At 45.4% G+C, this 19,600-nt stretch overlaps 1 protein-coding gene across 16 annotated transcripts in view; it reads left to right on the top strand.

Annotated features, from left to right (window-relative positions):
• Positions 1 to 19,600, top strand: part of KTN1 (kinectin 1) — a 185,665-nt gene that overhangs the window by 41,788 nt on the left and 124,277 nt on the right. For all 16 annotated transcript variants that reach the window (XM_068254390.1, XM_068254395.1, XM_068254399.1 and 13 more), the window contains exon 2: positions 13,331 to 13,885. In XM_068254390.1, coding sequence (XP_068110491.1) covers positions 13,366 to 13,885 — 520 coding nt within the window. In that variant the 5' untranslated portion in view covers positions 13,331 to 13,365. The remainder of the gene's footprint in view (positions 1 to 13,330; positions 13,886 to 19,600) is intronic.

Here is a 19,600-nt window from a genome sequence, read left to right as displayed (position 1 = left end):
CTGTGCACAACTCTGCTTATAGCATAGGAGGAGGTGAGCCGATGACAGCCGAGTGCTCACCAAAACTAGCCGGGTGCCCGGCTAAAAGAGCCTGGGGAGAACACTGGGCCTTATTCACATGAATGCAGAAGACAGGCGTTCGCAACAGTCTGCTGTTTCCTGGAATCGCCTGGAAATGTGGTGTAAGTGCAAAAAATAATACAGTAGTAAATACTGTGTGCTTAGGTGCTCGCCACCCTTCAGATAGTTCTAGTGGAGCTTTTTATTATGCAGTAAACACGTTGCTGTACTACTGTTGCCATTACGTGCCCATTTGATATCTGTGATGGTCCCATTTAGTGCCATGGCGTTTTCTTAGCTGTAAAATGGTTTCTCGTCAAATAATGCAGGAGAAGAAAGTGCAAAAGCATACATATCTGTGAGGGCTTGTTCACTGTATGAGCGCTTTGAGCTTTTTAAAAGCACTGGTGACTTTAAAAATCGCTCTAAAAGCGCTTGAGCAATGATCTTACATGGGAGTGTTCTCACATGAGCGATGAGCTTTCTTTTCAATCACAAACAAGGGTCCTGCACCATTTCCTGAGCGTTTGCGCTTCAATTTAAGGTATAGGGAAATCGCTGAGCGCTTGAAAAGGCGATTTTCGTGAGCGCCTTTGTAAAAAGTAGCATTAAATAGATTCAGTTCCAGGTCGAAGAACTAAAAAGCTAACCGCCAAACGAAAGCGCTTGAGAAAATCATTTTGAAAAGCTCTTAGCGCTAGCGATTTATAATGTGAACTAGGTCTAAGGGTTACATAGCGGAGGCTGTGCCTGAGTTTGATGGACAGTTCTCCGCACAGGTCAGGCAAGGTGCCAGCAACCTTCAGGGACAGAAACTCTAGCTGCTGTTTACACTGAGATTTTAGGTTTGTTCCCACTCCACCCCCCACCCCCTTCAAGGTGCTTGCCAGACGGTTTCGCTTGTACCTGTGTTTACTCCCCGCTGGGCAACTCTCTGTAAATGTAGTCTCTGTCGCTTTCTTCTGTTACTGGGGTTTCTAGGTTTCTCTTGCATTGCAATTAAAGACTGTAATGCCTGGTACACACCATGCAATTTGCCATACGATAGATGGGTCGAATTGATTATTTCAATCATGTCCAACCTGATTTCCAGCCGTTTTTTTATTCAGTTTTCCGACCGCTTCTATACAAAATCTGTTGGAAATAATTGATAAGACACGTCAATATAAAAGCAAGTTGCATGGTGTGTACCAGGCATAGCTCACAAAAATAAAACGTTAGATACTTAAAGAGGAACTCCTGTGAAAATAATGTAATAAAAAAAGTACTTCATTTTTACAATAATTATGTATAAATGATTTAGTCCGTGTTTGCCCATTGTAAAATCTTTTAAATCACTGATTTACATTCTGGCATTTATCACATGGTGACATTTTTACTGCTGGTAGGTGATGTAGCTGCTGCTTGCTTTTTTGGCAGTTGTAAACAGCTATTTCCCACAAGGCAACAGGGTTCACAGACAGGAAACTGCAAGGACCATGGTCCTCAGTTTCTTGTGGGAGGCCTTTCACCACAATATCAGCCATACAGAGAGCCCCCTGATGATCCGTTTGTGAAAAGGAATAGATTTCTCATATAAAAGGGGGTATCAGCTACTGATTGGGATGAAGTTCAATTCTTGGTCACGGTTTCTCTTTAGGTAATAGTATGGTCCAGATGCTTCCTATGCCCTCCTGGACCAGGGTTCGCATCTTGGCTCTTCCTGTTCCGTAAGTCAGCACCTATTCAGTAAGGAGACCTTGGACAAGACTCCCTAAAACTGCTACTTATACTGCTACTGCTGCTTATAGATCACATCCTAGTGGCTGCATCTCTGGCTCTTTGAATCCGCCAGGAGAAAAGTGCGATTATAAATGTTGTCTTGTCTTGTGGACGAGTGTGTCTGTAATTGGCAAGCACAAGCAGGATCCATGCCTGTGCAGTAGCTTTTTTTTGTTTTTGTTTTTTTTTTTCCTTTCAGTCCTAACTTGGGCGTTTAACTGAAATAAAAAAACACACATTTTTCAAAGTGAATTATGAAAATGATGCGTGAAGATGAATTAGCGAGGGGTATGTTTTACACAAGGAAGACACCATAGCTGTACCGATATGAAGCAGCAGACAGCCATTGAGTTGCGATCTGTTGCGGCAGTGGCCGTTCAGTCACCTGTGAAAGCGGCAGCACTGCACTTTGCACAAACGCGCTCTGCTTTGGGATAATGCGTTACATAGCAGTGCGGCGCCTCAGTGTGAACATGAAGTGAGGGGATATGGAGACTGACATATTTAATTTTAACCAATACCAGTTGCCTGGCGTCCTGCTGAACCTCTGCCTCTAATTCTAGCCTTATGCTGAATACACACGGTGCGTTCCCGCACTCGATTTCCCGCTCGATTCCTGTCGGTTCGTTTATTTCCAACATGTCCGATTTGGATTTTGATGGATCGTTGCATGCGAATCGACCTTATGATCGAACGAAATCCAAATCGGACATGTTGGAAATAAACGAATCGACGAGAATTCGAGCGGGAAATCGAGTGCGCGAACGCACCGTGTGTATTCAGCATTAGACCCTGAACTAGCATGCATATAAGATGTTTGGCTGAAGTCTGACTGGACTAGCTGCATGCTTGTTTCAGGTGTGTGATTCAGACACTACTGATGCCAGATTATTCAGCAGGGCAGCTGGCATTATTATGGCAGCCTCCATATCTCTCTTACTTCAGGTTCCCTTAAAGAAACCTGTGTGGGGCTTTTTCATGCCTCTTTCACAGTAGGACGTTGCGTTTTGATGCGACGTTAAAGTCACAGCGCAAATTACAACACTATGCCCCCAAAAAGTCGCAACACAACTTAATGCCCCGTTATGGTCGCATACAGTAGAGCATACAGGCAATGAAAAGTATGCTTCCAAGTCATTACTGAGCATGTGCAAACAGTCCAACACAGCTAATAACGTGTATAGCGCACATCATGCAGCACTTTCACTTAACGTGCAGCTATAGACACCAACGCAACGTGTGCACTGTGAATGGGGCATTGATTTTTCATTGCAGTGAGTTATTCTGCGTTAAATGTTGTTTTAACGTCGCACTGTGAAAGAGGCCTTCGTGCCCTTGCAGGTTGTACATGTGAGGTGCATTGTCTTGGACGGCTCTGCACGCGGTGTAAACAAGTCCTAACTAATGTCATTGGGGAAATACTATTATTTTGCGTATTTTAGAAATCGTCTTTAACACGTTTATTGGTTAAATGGATCAGCTGCTAGAAGCTTTCATTTCCTAATCCCGCATTCTGCCTCCTGGGTGGGGCTTTTTAGCATATTGGGAGAATTAACTTGTTCATTGCTAGTACTAACGCTACCGACACTGAGGCCGGGAGCACACTTGTCTGTTTTTCTGTGCCTTTTCATGTGCATGTTGGGTTGGTGTGGCTCTGTAAAATTTAAAGCTATAGCCTTGCTAGACACCTATTCTGGATGTAAGCCTGGCTTCAGGGGCATAAAGAGATAATTTGCATATTCAGTAGCGATGCATTGTGGGAAACCACAGATGTTCACTAGGCCTGGTGCACACCAGAGGAGTTTTTCTGAGCGTTTTGAGTTTTTAAATCTGCTGCTAATGTTATCCTATGTGTCTGTGCACACTGGAGCAATGAGGTTTTGTAAAAAAAAAAAACATAGCATTACATTGGGAAGAGCTTTTGAAACCTCTAAAAGCTCTTCCCAATGTAATGCTGTGGGGTTTTTACAAAACCTCATTGCTCCAGTGTGCACAGACACATAGGATAACATTAGCAGCAGATTTAAAAACTCAAAACTCTCAGAAAAACTCCTCTGGTGTGCACCAAGTCTAAAAGCTGAATTGTTGCAAATTCCTTCTGTTTTAAGAAGGCAAACCACATGTGTACCTTTTCTGCACGGGTAAACTGAGAAGCAATGTTAATCAATGGGCTATTGCACACTTCAATGTTTTCTTCACATGCATTGTGCAGAACTTTGTGCACTTTCTCTATCCGTTACATTAGCTTCTGTGAAAAAGTGTCCACAAGGTGTGGAGAAACTGCAAGTGCAAAAAACATGCACAGTGAGGCCCTGTAAACACTGGGGATCGCAAAACGCTTGCAAATAGCTAGCGTTTAAAGATGGGGATGTTTAGTGTATTTTCACTGGACATTTTCGGGTTTTTAAGGGATCACAATTTTTTACATTTGAACCCTGATCGTTCTAAAATTGCAGAAAAGTGATGTAGGCACCGCGTTTTTGTTTTCTGCAAATCGATGGCGATCGCTGCAGCGAGGTCATTGCCATATACTATTACAATTACGCTTTTCAAAACGCTAGCGATCACCGGTGATTTGGGAACCTGCGAAATACGCCTGCAAATCGTACCAGTGGGAATGGGCCCTAAGACAAGGGTTCTCCCAGCCTTTGGGTATTGCAGAAATGTTAAACTGGCCGGCCTTTTCAATCACTTTTGATGGATTCTGCTGGCCATCTAGTGCCCCACATATCATCAAGGGGTCGAACCAATAATTTCTATCCTGTTTAGGCCCCGTTTCCACTATCGCGAATCCGCATGCGTCTTGCGTATGCGGATTCACATAGACAATATAAGTGAATGGGCCTGTTTCCACTTATGCGTCTGCGGGAGCGTTTTTATTGTGCAGAGAAAATCTGCACGGAACACCCTGCAGAATTCGCCTGCGTGTGGAATGCAGGCGAATCGCACACAATGTATTTAATAGGGAAATTGCATGCGTTTTCCCCATGCGTTTTTTGCCGCGAATTCGCATAGGTACCAATGTAAATTCACACAGGCAGTGACATGGTTAAAATCGCATATACTCTCACCTATGCGAATTCGCATGCGAATTCGTGGCAAAAAACGCATGCGGAATCGCATCCGCATGCGATTTCATCAGCGGTGGAATCCAGGCGATTCTGCACCGCAATAGTGGAAACGAGCCCTTAATCTGCTTCCGATCGATAATTGGATCAATTTTGTGCAGTAGTGATCTGAAAAGACATACTGTTATTGATCAGGAATGTCATAAATTATCTGTTCGACCCGTTGATCTAATGGGACAGTGATTGGTGTGTACCTAGCATTTTAGTTAGTGATCATTTTTCAATAAGATCAATAATATCACTCAGAACACAAGAGGACATATTTAAGTGAGTCACAGTACTAAAGAATCCAACTTGTTATCGTACCTAAACCAGTTACAGCCATGCCCATGAAAAAATTTGCTATGTCAATCAACCGGTTCTTTAAGGAAACAATCGATTATGCAAAACGATTTTTATAATCGAACAGCAGAGCTAATAACAGAGAGGCAGCACAATAGTCATGGGCAGTATGGTGGCGTAGCACTCTCGCCTTGCAGCACTGGGTTCTTGGTTGAATCCCAGCCAGGATACTCTATGCATGGAGTTTGTATATTTTCTCCATGTCTGCTTGGGTTTTCTCTAGGCACTCTGGTTTTCTCCTACATCCACAAAACACATAAGTTAATTGGCTTCCCCTAAGGGCTCTTTCACATGAGACAACGAGTGCAGGAGCCGTTTGCCTTGAATAGGCTGCAGCGTGTTGTTGGGATGTTGCGGTGCGACGCTGAGTAGCAGTGGTAGTAATTAACCAGATGGGAAACCGCTGATTACCGATGATAAAAAGCTCCCGGGTGCGTCGTACCGCAACGCATTGAAACGCAGCGTCTGGTGTGAAAGGTAAAATGAAAGTCTATGGACCTTCATTTTTCCTTGGTTAACGTAGAAACGTTTAAAAACACACGATTGGTTCACCTGATGGCCAGGGGCCCGGACCTCTCTCACTGGCCGGGGCCCCAAGGCCAACACGTGATACCTGGAGGGGAGTGCAGGTGGGCCTGGACCTCTCACACCCAGGCTCTGGACCTCTCACATCCAGAAAACCCACCAACACTGCCTCCATACTGAATGCTAAATTCAACACACACAAGCAATAGAACACAGCAGTACATGCATCCAGCTACATTTGAAATTGGTCAGCAGGTGCTCGTCAGCCAATCAGGATGCACTGTCATACACCCTTTACCTGCCATACCACATCTAGCAGCCATTAGCATTCAGGTGGGAGGCTTCAGTTGGACGCCATCACAAGATTGCGTCGCTAGCAGGACCGCCCCGTGCATGCCTGCTCTAATGTGAAAGAGCCCTTAAAATTGGCCCTAGACTACTATGGACATAAAACTGTGGTGGGGATTTAGATTTTGAGCTCCTCTGAGGACAGTTAATGACATGACTACATACACTCTCTAAAGCGATGCGCAAGATGTTGGCGACAAAAATACGAATGTGTGTGTAGGGGGTGCAGCGGGGCATCGATGGCTCCATAGCCTTGATCATGCTTATGTTTCAATTGATGCACACTCTATTGAGACTGAGGCCCTGTTCAGTGTTCAGTTGCATTACAGAATAATTCTGCATGTCCTCTCACTGATCGTACAATTCTCTGGGCCTGGTCACAGTACCCTGCTGTAACTATAATCGCATTATATTCTAACTGGCTGCATGCAGGCTTTGTATTAACCTCTTAAGGACCATGTGCTTAAACCCCCCCCCCTAAAGACCAGGCCATTTTGTACAAAATGGGCCACTGCAGCTTTAAGGGCTCGCTGCAGGGCTGCACAACTCGGCACACAAGTGATTTCCCCCACCCCTTTTCTCCCCACCAACAGAGCTTTCTGCTGGTGGGGTCTGATCGCTCCCCCACTGTTTATTTTTGTTTTAATAAATATTTATCGGTTTATTTTTTAAATAAATTTGTCATTTTTTAAAAAAATTGTTTTTACTTCCCAGCCTACCCTCCCACCCACCGCCAGCCAATCCTTGTGATCAGCTGTCGTAGGCTTCAGCCTATGACAGCCAATCGCCCCTGAGCCTGCTAGGGGGTCAGCTGTGTCACTTGGCTGTCCCCAGTACAGCGCTGCCTTAGATCATAGCGCTGTACAGGCAGAAAAGACAGCAGCTTCGCCGTCTAACAGTCTTCTAGCCGCTAGGAGACTGAAGGCAGAGCTCCACTAAACAAGCAAGGATGCGCGCTCAGCGGTGCATGCGATTCCCTGCAAAACACTCCCCCAGGACTTTACGCCGATCGGCGTTAGGCGGTCCTGGGGGAGCCACTGGGTTCTTGCCCATCGGCGTGACGCGGTCTTACAGAGGTTAAAGTCTATGTCCAGCATCCTTTGCAGTTCAGTCATTATTATAACGCGTGAGTTAAGCAACTGACCACTGTGAATCTTGCCTCGGTTTCTACTTCCTGCTTTCATGGAAGCAGACATGGGGTTATCATCCTGTGTTTACAGAGTAGCTGCTCTTCCGAGGTAGCCAGCTGACACAGCTGAGATCAAATTACAACTTGTGATTAGTCACAGATGAGGGGGAATTAGATTGGCTAAACTCAATAAATACATACAGGGTGCATTTCTGTGTGTTTTCATTTTGCAAGAGTTCAGGTTCACTTTGAACTGTGAGCCTGCCGGATCTGTGAATGGCCCCTGACAGGAGGGTGTGGCCGCTCACGCCTCCTGCGCGGCGCTCAGAGATTAATGAGCTGTATTATTGTACACGATACGCGGCATTAAGCAGCCGTGTCTCTCGTCTCCCTTTTATCAAAGGCAAGAGATGAAAGTATTTTTAGCAGCTATTACTCAGCTTTGTAGTTAACCACGTTGCTCCTCTCCGCTCAGCAGCCGGTCCCTTTAAAGCCTGGAACATATGTCTGCTACAGCAGCAGCAGCACAGGAATGACAAGCATTTACCTAGAGGGCATTGCAGAGATTATGGTGTTGAGCAAATAGTCTGATTGGATCAGGTTAATCAAGTGAAGAGCAAAAGGATTTCACCATGGCTGAGCTGTCATTAGGTCTCACAAAAACTCTCTTTATTGTGCTGCCTCTCTGCTTTTACAAGGCGCTGGGAGCCTGGCAGAGCCTGGGCAGGGCACGGATTGGATCCTCAGTAGTCACACGACGGTCAGGGACGGAGCCTCCTAGTACACGGGCAGCTGACAGATCGGGGATTGTACTGAGCTGGGATGGAACACATCACAGGACAATGTCAGCATGCATTTTGCTTAAAGTGGATCCGAGATGAACCTTTACTCATTGCATGATTGTGGTCCTTTCCTATTGTTTATAGGGCATTCCTCAAGCCAAATACTTTTTTGTTTTTGTTTTAATACTTTAATTCCCTATAAACTAAACAAGCCTCGCCCACAGTTTTTCAGAGAGCCTTGGCTTTTTCAGACAGTAGCATGGGCTCATGGAAGCTCAGTCTGGGCAGGAGTAGGGGGAGGTATTACTAGCCAGGGATTTCAGAGGCGGAGGAGGGGGGGGGGATTAGGTTTTTTTTTTTTTCACAGGCTGAGTGCTGAGGATGCAGATAAGCTTGCCGTGTGTAATGTTTACGAACAACATGGCTGCTGTCGTATCACAGGAAGAAATAATATTATTCTGTTGAAGCTGTTTGCAGCTAAATTTGCTGTGTAAACTATCTAAACTTTAGATAAGATATATAGACAAGTTACTTGTTATAGTTCGTTTTTCATCTCGGATCCACTTTAAAGGGAGATTCCACATTTTTTGGGAAAAATGCAATCCATTTAGTTCAGCTTGTATACCCCTTGAAGGACTCCTGATGTGAGAGAAATATGGAGGCTGCCATTTTTATTCCCTTTAAAGCGATACCGTAGTAGGTTTTTTTTTATAAGAAAGAGATTCACTTACCTGCGGCCTCTCCCAGCCCCCCGCAGCTGTCATGTCCCGCACCAGGTCCTTAAATATCCTCCGGTCCCCCGCTGCAGCTCCATTTCTTCACTGACTTACAAGTCGAACGCTACTGCGCCTGTGCGGCTCTCCCAGCGACGGGAGCAAGGCCAGGGCTGCACATGCGCAGTGGACGGTGACTGAACAAAGAAAAGCTCAGCTGTGGCGAGGGACTGGAGGATGGTTGTGTACCGGCGGCACGGGACAAGAAGGTGCAGGGGGCTGGGAGAAGCCCCCAGTTAAATTAATCTCCTCTTTAAAAAACGTATTTCAGGTACGCTTTAAAACAATGTAAGTTGCCTGGCTGTCCTGCTAATCCTCTGCCTCTAAAGTGCGTACACATGCCCAACTCATGGTGCCCGTGTGCAATCAGGAGCTGATCCCCTTGTGCGACATTTCTGGGCCGGTCTGCACACGTCAGCTGTGTCATGGAGGGGGGGGGGGAGCGGGCAAGGGACAGCAAGCGGTGCATATGTGACGTCACATGGCAGGTGGGGGAGCGGTGCAAACAGTGGGATTGGGGGGAGTGGCGTTCCTGGGGATGGGTAGATCGGTCTGTCTGAGCGCTCGTAGGTTAGGTGTCGGGTGCCATACATCCGCCATATTGTCAGCTGAGCCGGTCCTTCTCTGCAGCCTCAGCTGGCTTGAAGGGAACCTAAAGCGAGAAGTATATGGAGGATACCATATTTATTTCCTTTTAAAAATACCAGTTGCCTGGCGGCCCTGCTGGTCTATTTGGCTGCAGTAGTGTCTGAATAACACCAGAAACAAGCATGCAGCTAATCTTGTCAGTTCTGACATAATGTCAGAAATGCCTGATCTGCTGCATGCTTGTTCAGTGTCTATGGCTAAACGTATTAGAGGCAGAGGATCAGCAGGACAGCCAGGCTACTGGTATTTTTTAAAAGGAAATAAATGTCATCCTCCATATCCTTACTTCAGGTGTGCTTTAAGTCAGGCTTAATACTTTTAACCATAGACCCTGAACAAGCATGCAGATCAGATGCTTCTGACTGAAGTTTGACTAGATTAGCTGCATGCTTTTTCCGGTGTGTGATTCAGACGCTACTGCAGCCAATGAGATCAGCAGGACTGCTAGGCAACTGGTACTATTTAAAAGGAAATAAATGTCAGCCTCCATATCCCTCTCACTTCATGTCTTTTAAAGGATATGTACTGTGATTTTGTCCCCCTTTTTATTTCTCTTATTAGGTTTCAGTAGGGTATTGTACCGTGTTAGCCATCAGTAAAAGCAAGACGTTTTAAATCAGGATGATATTTAGTTAGCCAATAAATGGTATCATCCTGATTGAAAACTTCTTGCTTTTATTAGGTTTCCTAATAGAAAACAGCTTAAATTTAAACTTGAAGTGAGGTATATGGAGGCTGAAATATTTATTTAATTTTAAACAATGCATTTTGCCTGGCTGTCCTGCTGATCCTTTGCCTCTCATGTCTGATGCTGGGTACACACTATGAGATTTTCTGGTCGATTTACTGTCAGATCGATTATTTCCAACATGTCCGATTTGCTTTCTGATCGTTTTACGAGCATTTTACGATCGATTTCCTATTAAAGTGCACGGAAATCGATCGGAAAATGCTCGGAAATCGATCGAAAAGCAAATCTCAGTGTGTACCTAGCATAATACACACTGCAATTTTTCCCATCAGATCGATGGGAAATTTCCCATTGTTCTGTAAATTGCAACATGTCTGATTTTGGAATCTATTGCTTTCTTTATTGGGAGCAGCTTGGACATGTTGGAAATGATCTGACAATGGTAAATTTATTTTTGATCTAAAGGAAAAATTGTATCGTGTGTACCTAATACTTTTAGCCAGAGACCCTGAGCAAACATCCTCCACACTCCTATGGACTGTATACCTATATCCTTCCCTTATCCCCCCCCCCCCCCCCCCATGTTAATGTTTTGTTTTGCTCTGGCAATACTAAATGTATTTGGTCCTGCCAATAAAGCTTTTTGAATTTGGATCAGGCGCTCTGACAACAATCTGGCATTATCTGCAAGCTTGTTTCAGGTGAGTGTGATTCAGACACTACTGATGCCAGAATGATCAGCAGGACAGCCAGGCAATGTGCATTGTTTACAAGGAAATCACTGTGGCAGCCTTCATATTCTTCTCTCTTCAGCTGTCCATTTAATTCAAAATTAGTGTAAAATCAGAAAAAATAATACTGTAAAATTCCAAAATGCAAATGGGATTTAACAGCTCCACCTGCTGGTCAGACCAGCAAGCTTTGTAAATCTGGCCAAACTCTAATGCTAGGTACATACGATACAATTTTCTGACAGATTGACTGTCAGATCGACTATTTCCAACATCGATGGATGTTAATTTCCAATCGATTTTCCATAGAAGTTTACGGAAAATCGATCGGAAATCAGATTGAACATGTTGGAAATAGTCGTTTCCACTATAGCGAATCTGCGTGCGTTTTCTGCATGCAGATTCGCATAGCCAATGATAGTAAATGGGCCTGTTTCCACTTGTCAGGAAATCTGTGCGGTTTGCTGTGCAGGAAAAATCTGCACAGCAGAGCCATCAGAATTCGCACACAATGTAATTGATAGGAAATTTGCATGCATTTTTGCTATACGTATTTTCCATGCAAATTCCTGTACGGTTTCGCCTTAAATCAATGTAGAAGCACACAGGCACTGACATGGTTAAATTCACATACTTACAAAAATATGCGGAAACGTACGCGAATCCGCGTTACAATTTGCATATAAACGTGTATGAGTTCGCCCGTAATGTATTGTTTTCTCCACAGCTGTGCATTGGGAAAAATCTTCAGTTTTTAGAGTATAGTGTGAAAGAGGCCATAGGGAAACATGGACACTGCACTGCATACCAGTTGTCCTTTCAGTTGCAACTGACCACAACTGATATAGTATAAAAGGGACATTTATGGTTGGATAGGAACACAGATTACTTGAGGGGATACCAGCACAATGCTGTTGAAAGGGAAACAATCTCACAGATTACATTGTCACTTCTGTAATCACTACAGGATCCCTTTTAATGCGGTATTGCTGGTAATAATGACTTCTCTATTGTGTACAGGGGACAGGTACTCTTTATTGGCACTCTTCTTATTCCTGCATGTCACTGGCATCTCATACCAGCCTCCCTCCGGGCTACTGTCCACTGGGTTCATGAAGTGCATCGCAGCATAAACTTGTTATCCTTTGTAAATAGGCTTACGGTAAATAAATCAGCCTGAATGTTTTCAAAGTCCTGCTTATTCTGCTGCTCGTATGTAAACCAGAGAGCAGCCGCTGGTCTATGAGAGAAGGGCACGGTCGAGCATTGCTATCAAACTGGTGGAAGTCATCAGAAAGTACCAAAATAAAATGTGAGAGATATGAAAGTTTTTTTTTTGTATTCCTTATTTTAAAGTAAATAAAAATATGTAGGTTATAGGACTTGGTCTCCACCGGCTGCATGCTTGTGCCAGCCTTAGGATTTGGTCTGCACTGACTGCATGCTTGCTCCAGCTTTAGAATTTGGTCTCCACTGGTTGCATGCTTGTTCCAGGGGTGGGATTTGGTCTCCACTGGGAAGCTTGTTCCAGCTGTAAGACTTGGCCTCCACTGGCTGCATGCTTGTTCCAGCTGTAGGAGTTGGTCTCCACTGGTTGCATGCTTGTTCCAGCTGTAGGACTTGGTCTCCATTGGCTGCATCCTTACCCTAGCTTTAGGACTTGGGCTCCACTGGCTGCATCCTTGGTCTAGCTTCAGGACTTGGGCTCCACTGGCTACATGCTTGTTCCAGCTGTAGGACTTGGTCTCCATTGGCTGCATCCTTACCCAAGCTTTAGGACTTGGGCTCCACTGGCTGCATCCTTACCCTAGCTTTAGGACTTGGGCTCCACTGGCTACATGCTTGTTCCAGCTGTAGGACTTGGACAGTACTGAAGGTAAATGAGCAGTGCGACAACCAGGCAATTTTTTAGCCTCCATTTGGCTCTCACTTCAGGTTCCCTTTAACATTTCCTTGCTGGTTTGGATGTACAGTATCCAGTAAAGGTGCCCATACACTCGTTAGATTAGCAGCAGATAGATCATCAGATAGATTTCTGATCTATCTGATGTGTTTAGGAACATTTTTACTAGGAACAGGTTTCCAATAGATTTTAGTTTGAAATCTCAACAGATCGACCTAGATTTTCCAGCCTGCCAGATCGATTGAAATCGATCAAAATCAGACGCAAATCGGTCGATTGGTCAATCGATTTGCAATCGACTGATCGATCGGCCAAAAATCGGCTGAGTGTATGGGCCCCTTAAGAAATGTTTGTTCATTATCCAGTAGGTCAGGTGGAAGTCTTATAAAAGGTATCAAAAGAAGTCCAAAGCAAGTACTCAAGTAGGGATTTATATTTGACATGTTAATTGTATTTGCTAAAGTTATTCCACTTTAAAAGTAAAGTTTGTTTTTTCTTTTATTTTTCAGTAGAAAGACATATTACACAAGATTAAGAAAGCACAATGGAGTTCTACGAGTCAACCTACTTTATCGTCCTTTTCCCAATCGTGGTCATCACTGCCCTCCTGCTCTTCTTCTGGCTCTTCACCAAGGAGACTTCTTACGATGAGGTCCTTGCCAAGCAGAAGAAAGACCAGAAGCTGCCTCCTGCTAAAATAGACAAAAAGAAAACCGACAAAAAAAAGAACAAGAAGAAAGAATCTCAGAACGGGAACCTTCACGAGTCAGATTCTGAGACGGCCATGCGAGACTTCGATTTGGGGGATGCTCTGTCCAGCGAGGAGGAGCATGTGGTTCCTGCCTCTGTACTCCCTGTAGAGACCATCAGCGTGCGGGAACGCAAGAAGAAGGAGAAGAAGCCCAAGCCCGTTGTCGAGGAGCCCGTCAATAAGGAAGTTAATGGCACAAAGGTTCCTGTGAAGAAACCAGAAACGGTTCCAGTAACCAAGCAGCCAACTCCACCACCCGAGATCACCAGCTCCAAGAAGAGCAAGGGGCAGAAGAAACAGAAGAATGGACACGGTATGTAGTTAATAATTTCATGATACTTCACTGGCCTTTTAATAATTTCATTCCACGTATTGAGGTGAAGGGACAGAGCAAAATGGATGGTCAAAGAAATGCAATTCTGGCTTACATTCAAATTGTATACAGGTTGGAATTGGATGAATCAACAGGTATTGTGACGTATGTTGGGTTAATTGTAACCATTGACACCTATGGTAGTCCTTAATTAACAAGAAGTCTAGCATGGGCTTGTACAGTCGCCAGAGGTCTTTCTATTCTAGCAAGTTGTCTAAACCCAGTTATGAACAGGTATAGTAATGCCTACATTACCTTTGGGGCTTCATAGAGCGAGGGACAGATAATGAGCAGTAAGATAGACCATGCCAGATCATACACTAGAGAAGTAGTCCCAATAATACAAATTTACATTATTCTGTGGGTAGAGTGCTCAAGTATGATACACAAGGAGAGAGGGCCCTGCTAAAGACTTACAATGTAGAGGAAGGGGGTGGCAACACAAAAGGAGGGGGGCTGTGTCGAGAGCTTCTCAGCAAAGAGAGTTAGGGCAGCGGTGAGGTGGGGTAGGCCTCCTTGAAGAGTTGAGTTTTTTGAGGGCTTTTGTGTGGGCAAGCATGATTGATGGGCAGTGGGAGAGAGTTCCACAGGATGGGGAAGCTCTAGTGAAGTCCTGTAGTTGTGCATGGGAGTGCGAGGTGCATGGGGTGGTAAGAAGGAGGTTGTTGGAGTAAAGTCTGCAGCCAGGTGTGAATCTGCTGACCAGGTCAGAGATGTAGGTTGGGCAGGACTTATGTATAGATTTTTTAGGCCAAACCCAGGACCTTGAAGCGGATCGGAAGCCATTAAACAGATTTGTGCAGGGGAGTTGTGGAGACAGAACGGTGGGAGAAGTAGATTCTAGCAGCTGTGTTTATGATGGATTTTAGGGGGTCAATGCTCTTCTGAGGGAGGCCTGACTGAAGGGTGTTGCAGTAGTCCAGGCGGGAGATGATGACATGGAATTTGGCAGTGTCTGGGATCCGGAAGGTATTGCCACATAACACTGTGAAAGTGCATCGGATGAAGATGAGGTAAAATATCAGGAAAACAAGGCAAAGAAATCCGGCACTGTTCATTCATTTATTGGCATTCTGTGGTAAGGGCTTAAAGAGAATCTGTAACGTCAAAACGTCCCCTGGGGGGTACTCACCTCGGGTGGGGGAAGCCTCCGGATCCTAATGAGGCTTCCCACGCCGTCCTCCGTCCCTCAGGGGTCTCGCTGCAGCCCTCTGTACAGCGGTGACGTCAATATTTACCTTCCCGGCTCCTGCGCAGGCGCTCTGACGGCTCCGAAGTTGGTGGAAATACCCGATCGCCGTCGCGTCTGCTCTACTGCGCAGGCGCAGGTCTCCGGCGCCTGGGCAGTAGAGCGGACCCGACTGAGATCGGGTATTTCCGTCTACTTAGGAGCCGAAAGCAGCCACAGCGCCCCCGCTGGAGCCAGCAAAGGTGGATATTGAATTGACAGTCGGGTTTGTCGCCGGACTGTTCGGAGGGCTGCAGCGAGACCCCCTTGAGACAGAGGACGGCGTGGGAAGCCTCCATTAGGATCCCGAGGCTTCCCCCACCCGAGGTGAGTACCCCCCAGGGGATATTTTTGATGTTAGTGTCTCTTTAAGGCACCTCCCACCTCTCCCCCACCACCTCCACCCCACAAGGTATGGTATGTGTGAACTTATGAAACGTCATTTGAACATTATGCTGGCTTTGTGCCTTGTATGGTTCCCAGCACGGCCACAAGCGCTTACCACAGAATGCCAATAAATGTATGAACAGTGCCGGATTGCTTTGCCTCTTTTTCCTAAAGTCGGATAAACAGCCAAGGTGCCAAGGGGCATAAAATACTTTAAAAACCATTTAAAACAAGAGGTAGCGGTTGACTTGCCTCCAGAATTGTAAACACAAATTTGCAATATTTTATTTTATTAAAAAATAGGATAGTTAAACCAATTGTTGCAATGCGTTTCGCAGCAATGTAAGCCACTTCATAAAGCACCTAAAAAAACGAGTATCTGCAAAGCGGGGTTCTCAAAGCATGGCGCCTCTAGCAAGTTGTTCATGTGACATGCGCCGAAAAAATGACACATGCACTCGCTACCACCTCTACTGCTGAATAGTGGCAGGTAGAGTTCCGCTTTAAAAAGGGGGGGGGGAAGATAAATAGTGCAGGGCCATTTTATTAGACTTTTTATAGCTGTTCTTTCAGCAGATATTTTTTTTTTCTTAAAGGGAAGATCCAAGCAAAAAAAAAAAAATGAGTTTCACTTACCTGGGGCTTCTACCAGCCCCATGCAGCCATCCTGTGCCCTCGTAGTCACTCACTGCTGCTCCAGTCCCCCGCTGGCAGCTTTCTGACCTCGGAGGTCAGGGCCAAATTGCGTACATTTTTACACATTCCCGCTAGTGCAGGAACATTAACGCATACATTTTTACGCGTTAGTGGTGAAACGCGTAAATTTTTGTTCCTGCACTAGCTGGAATGCGTAAAAATGTATGGAATGTGGCCCTGACCTCCGAGGTCAGAAAGCTGCCAGCGGGGGACTGGAGCAGCAGTGAGTGACTATGAGGGCACAGGATGGCTACATGGGGCTGGTAGAAGCCCCAGGTAAGTGAATCTCATTTTTTTTTTTTTTTTGCTTGAACCTTCCCTTTAAGTGGACCTGAACTCAGAACTTCCTCTCTGCGCCAAAAGATATACAACAGCACAATAAGGAAAAACATTGCAGAACTCCTGCAATAAATCTGCAGTGTGTATACTTCATGCTTTTATGGAAGCAGACAAAGGGTTAATATCCTGTGTTGACCTATTCGCTATTTTTGCTGAGGATTGCTGAATTTCTGTGCTAACACAGCCGAGAGGTCAAATTACACTTGTGATTACTTACAGAGGATGGGGAATTAGACAGGCTCTTTACTCTAAACACACACAGAGTTCATTTCTCTGTTTTCCTAGTGTCCTGTGCAAGAGTTCAGGTCCACTTTAAAGCCTCCCGATGACAGCTAAACCAGCTAAAACATGTATCGAGCTGTGTCCACTTTTAAGAAAATCGCCCCACTGAACCTCTACCCATGATGTCTTGCAGACCCTGATAGATAAAATTATGATGATCTGAGTCTCTATCTCTCTCTCTCTCTGTCTTTGTCTCTGTCTAAATCACACACCTGAAACAAGCATTCACCTAATCTTGTCAGATTTGTTTAAAAAAAAATAAAAAATTTACTTTTTGTCTGTCTGTGTGTCTAGGTGTGCTGCACCTCACGTGGCCCAGCGTCTGCCTCAGTTTTCCTGTTATTGCTCCCATCGTATGGGTGCTGGTGGACACCCTCAGACCCAGACATACTACGCTGCGCATGCGCAGTATGTCCGCTTGGGCGCCGTGAGGCCACGCTCGTCGGGGACCCCAGGTGCTCTATGGACATACTGTGCATGCGCAGCGTAGTATGTCCAGGTCAGAAGGCGCCCACCAGGACCCATACATTGGGAGCAATAATGGGGAAACAGAGACAGATACTGGGCCAAGGGAGGTGCAGTAAGTTTACACACACACACACGCACACACTCACACTCAATTTGTGGCTTTCTTTAGGACTTGGGTATCCTTTGCAGTGTTCCCAAACCCTGTCCTCAAGGCCCACCAACACTGCATGTTTTGTGGAAATCCACACAGGTAGATAATCAGCTCTGCTGAGACACTAATTACCTCACCTGTGCATGTTTGTGGTTTTCTGCAAAACATGCACTGTTGGTGGGCCTTGAGGACAGGGTTGGGGAACTCTGCTTTAAAGTACTTGAGGCTGAGGATCAGCAGGACAGCCAGGCAATGTGCATTATTTAAAAGGAAATACATGTCACCCTTCATATCTCTCACGTCGTGTTCCCTTTAAATTGAAGAACTTAACGATCACGCTACTTGGGTTCTGCGGTTTGCGCTAATAGCCCAATTTGTGGTACTTGCTAGAAGAAGACAGGGCAATTTTACTGCACTGCAATATTTCTGAGTGTTACTGAATGGGAGAATGTAGGAGGGCAGGGAAATGATACAGCCATAAATAGCTCTGGAACAATGGAAGGCAGCCTTTCATTACCATTCATACAATTACACATTGCTAGTGTCTGCACAATATGGAGAGGCAGGGATAAGGCAGACAGGAGGCTGCTGGGTGGTGTTTAGCTGATTCTGATTTGCTCAGTGGCACAGAGGTCTGCATCATCACCTCCCAGAGTGCATTGTGGGTAGAGTCGTGGCAGAAGCAGCCAGATTTCAGAACTCAATCACTACAGGGGTCCTAAGACACAATGTACCAGGTGTTACTTCTGGTGTGGTGGCAGAATCTATTGATCTAATTTACAGGCATGGTGCTCAACTGTGTTAATCTGCCTTAGAGAACCTGAACTGAAAATAAAAAGTCAAAATAACCATACACAGGTCATACTTGCCTCCAGTGTAGTCTACTACTTAATCTCTTTCTCCTCTCCTGCGTCCCATTTGTCCACTGTGATCAGTGGAATTCTCCGTCCTCCATTTTAAAAATGGCCACTACCCCATAACAGCTTCCTGGTCGGCACACTGTTAAACTGAAATATCACACCCTTGAGCCATAGGGAAACATGGACATTACCTTGCACAATAAGTTGTTACTGACAGCTGTATATATATAACTGACAGCAACTGATATATTTCAGTTCTGACAAAATCTTGTCAGAGCTGAAAGGGATCACTGTAAGAAGAAAATGAATGTAAACCCCCCCCCCCTTTTTTCCCCACTTGGGGGATGTCCTGCTGGGGGGGGTCTGATTGCCGCCACTCTGTGTGGCCGAGCGGGGGGGGGGGGGGGGGTGTTTGGGAAGCTCCTCTCCTCAAAGCCCCCCTCCGCAGCGATATTCCTCCCTTCGCTTCATGGGCGGCAGAGGACGGCGATTCGTCCTGTACCGCCTCTGATAGGCTTCAGCCTATCAGATGCCGGCGATCCCCGGCCAATCAGAGGCAGCGCCGTATGATGTAAACACAGGGGATTTGTTCCCCGTGTTTACATATCGCCTGCGAGCTGTGATCGGAGGCTCGCAGGCTGTTTACGGAGACACCCTCCGTGAACTGACATGGAACAGTTTCCATGGAAACGCCACTTCGACCTGCCAACGCCTATCGGCTTTAGGCAGTCGTTAAGTGGTTAAACAAGAACTGTAACCAAGGATTGAACTTCATCCCAATCAGCAGCTAATACCCCCTTTTCCAGGAGAAAGCTTTACCTTTTCTCGAATAAATCATCAGAGGGGTCTGTATGGATGATATTGTGGTGAAACCCCTTCCACAGTGTGATGTCATGACCATGGTCCTGACAGTTCGCTGTCTGTGAACCTCATTGCATTGTGGGAAATAACGGCTTTTCCAACTGGCAAGCCAGCAGTATCTCCCTCTGTGCATAGAACTCTCAGTAAGTGATCATTCTGTACAGGTCACATGGCAGAACTCAAGATTTCACCACCAGTGATATATCCTAGAGAAGAAAGATTTTACAATAGGCAAACACTTACTAAATAATCTATAAATTAATATTGTAAAATACAAGCAATTGTATTAATTGTTACTTTCACTGCTGTTTCCCTTTAATGCCGAATGAGCCTCTGCAGCTAGTATAAGTTGTTGGAAGTTGTAGCTGAGGAAATTCTGGGAG

Source organism: Hyperolius riggenbachi, chromosome 9 (assembly GCF_040937935.1).
Source record: "Hyperolius riggenbachi isolate aHypRig1 chromosome 9, aHypRig1.pri, whole genome shotgun sequence".
NCBI lineage: Eukaryota > Metazoa > Chordata > Amphibia > Anura > Hyperoliidae > Hyperolius > Hyperolius riggenbachi.
The sequence above is the reverse complement of the archived record's forward strand: the minus strand, read 5'-3'. Positions and strand labels throughout refer to the sequence as shown.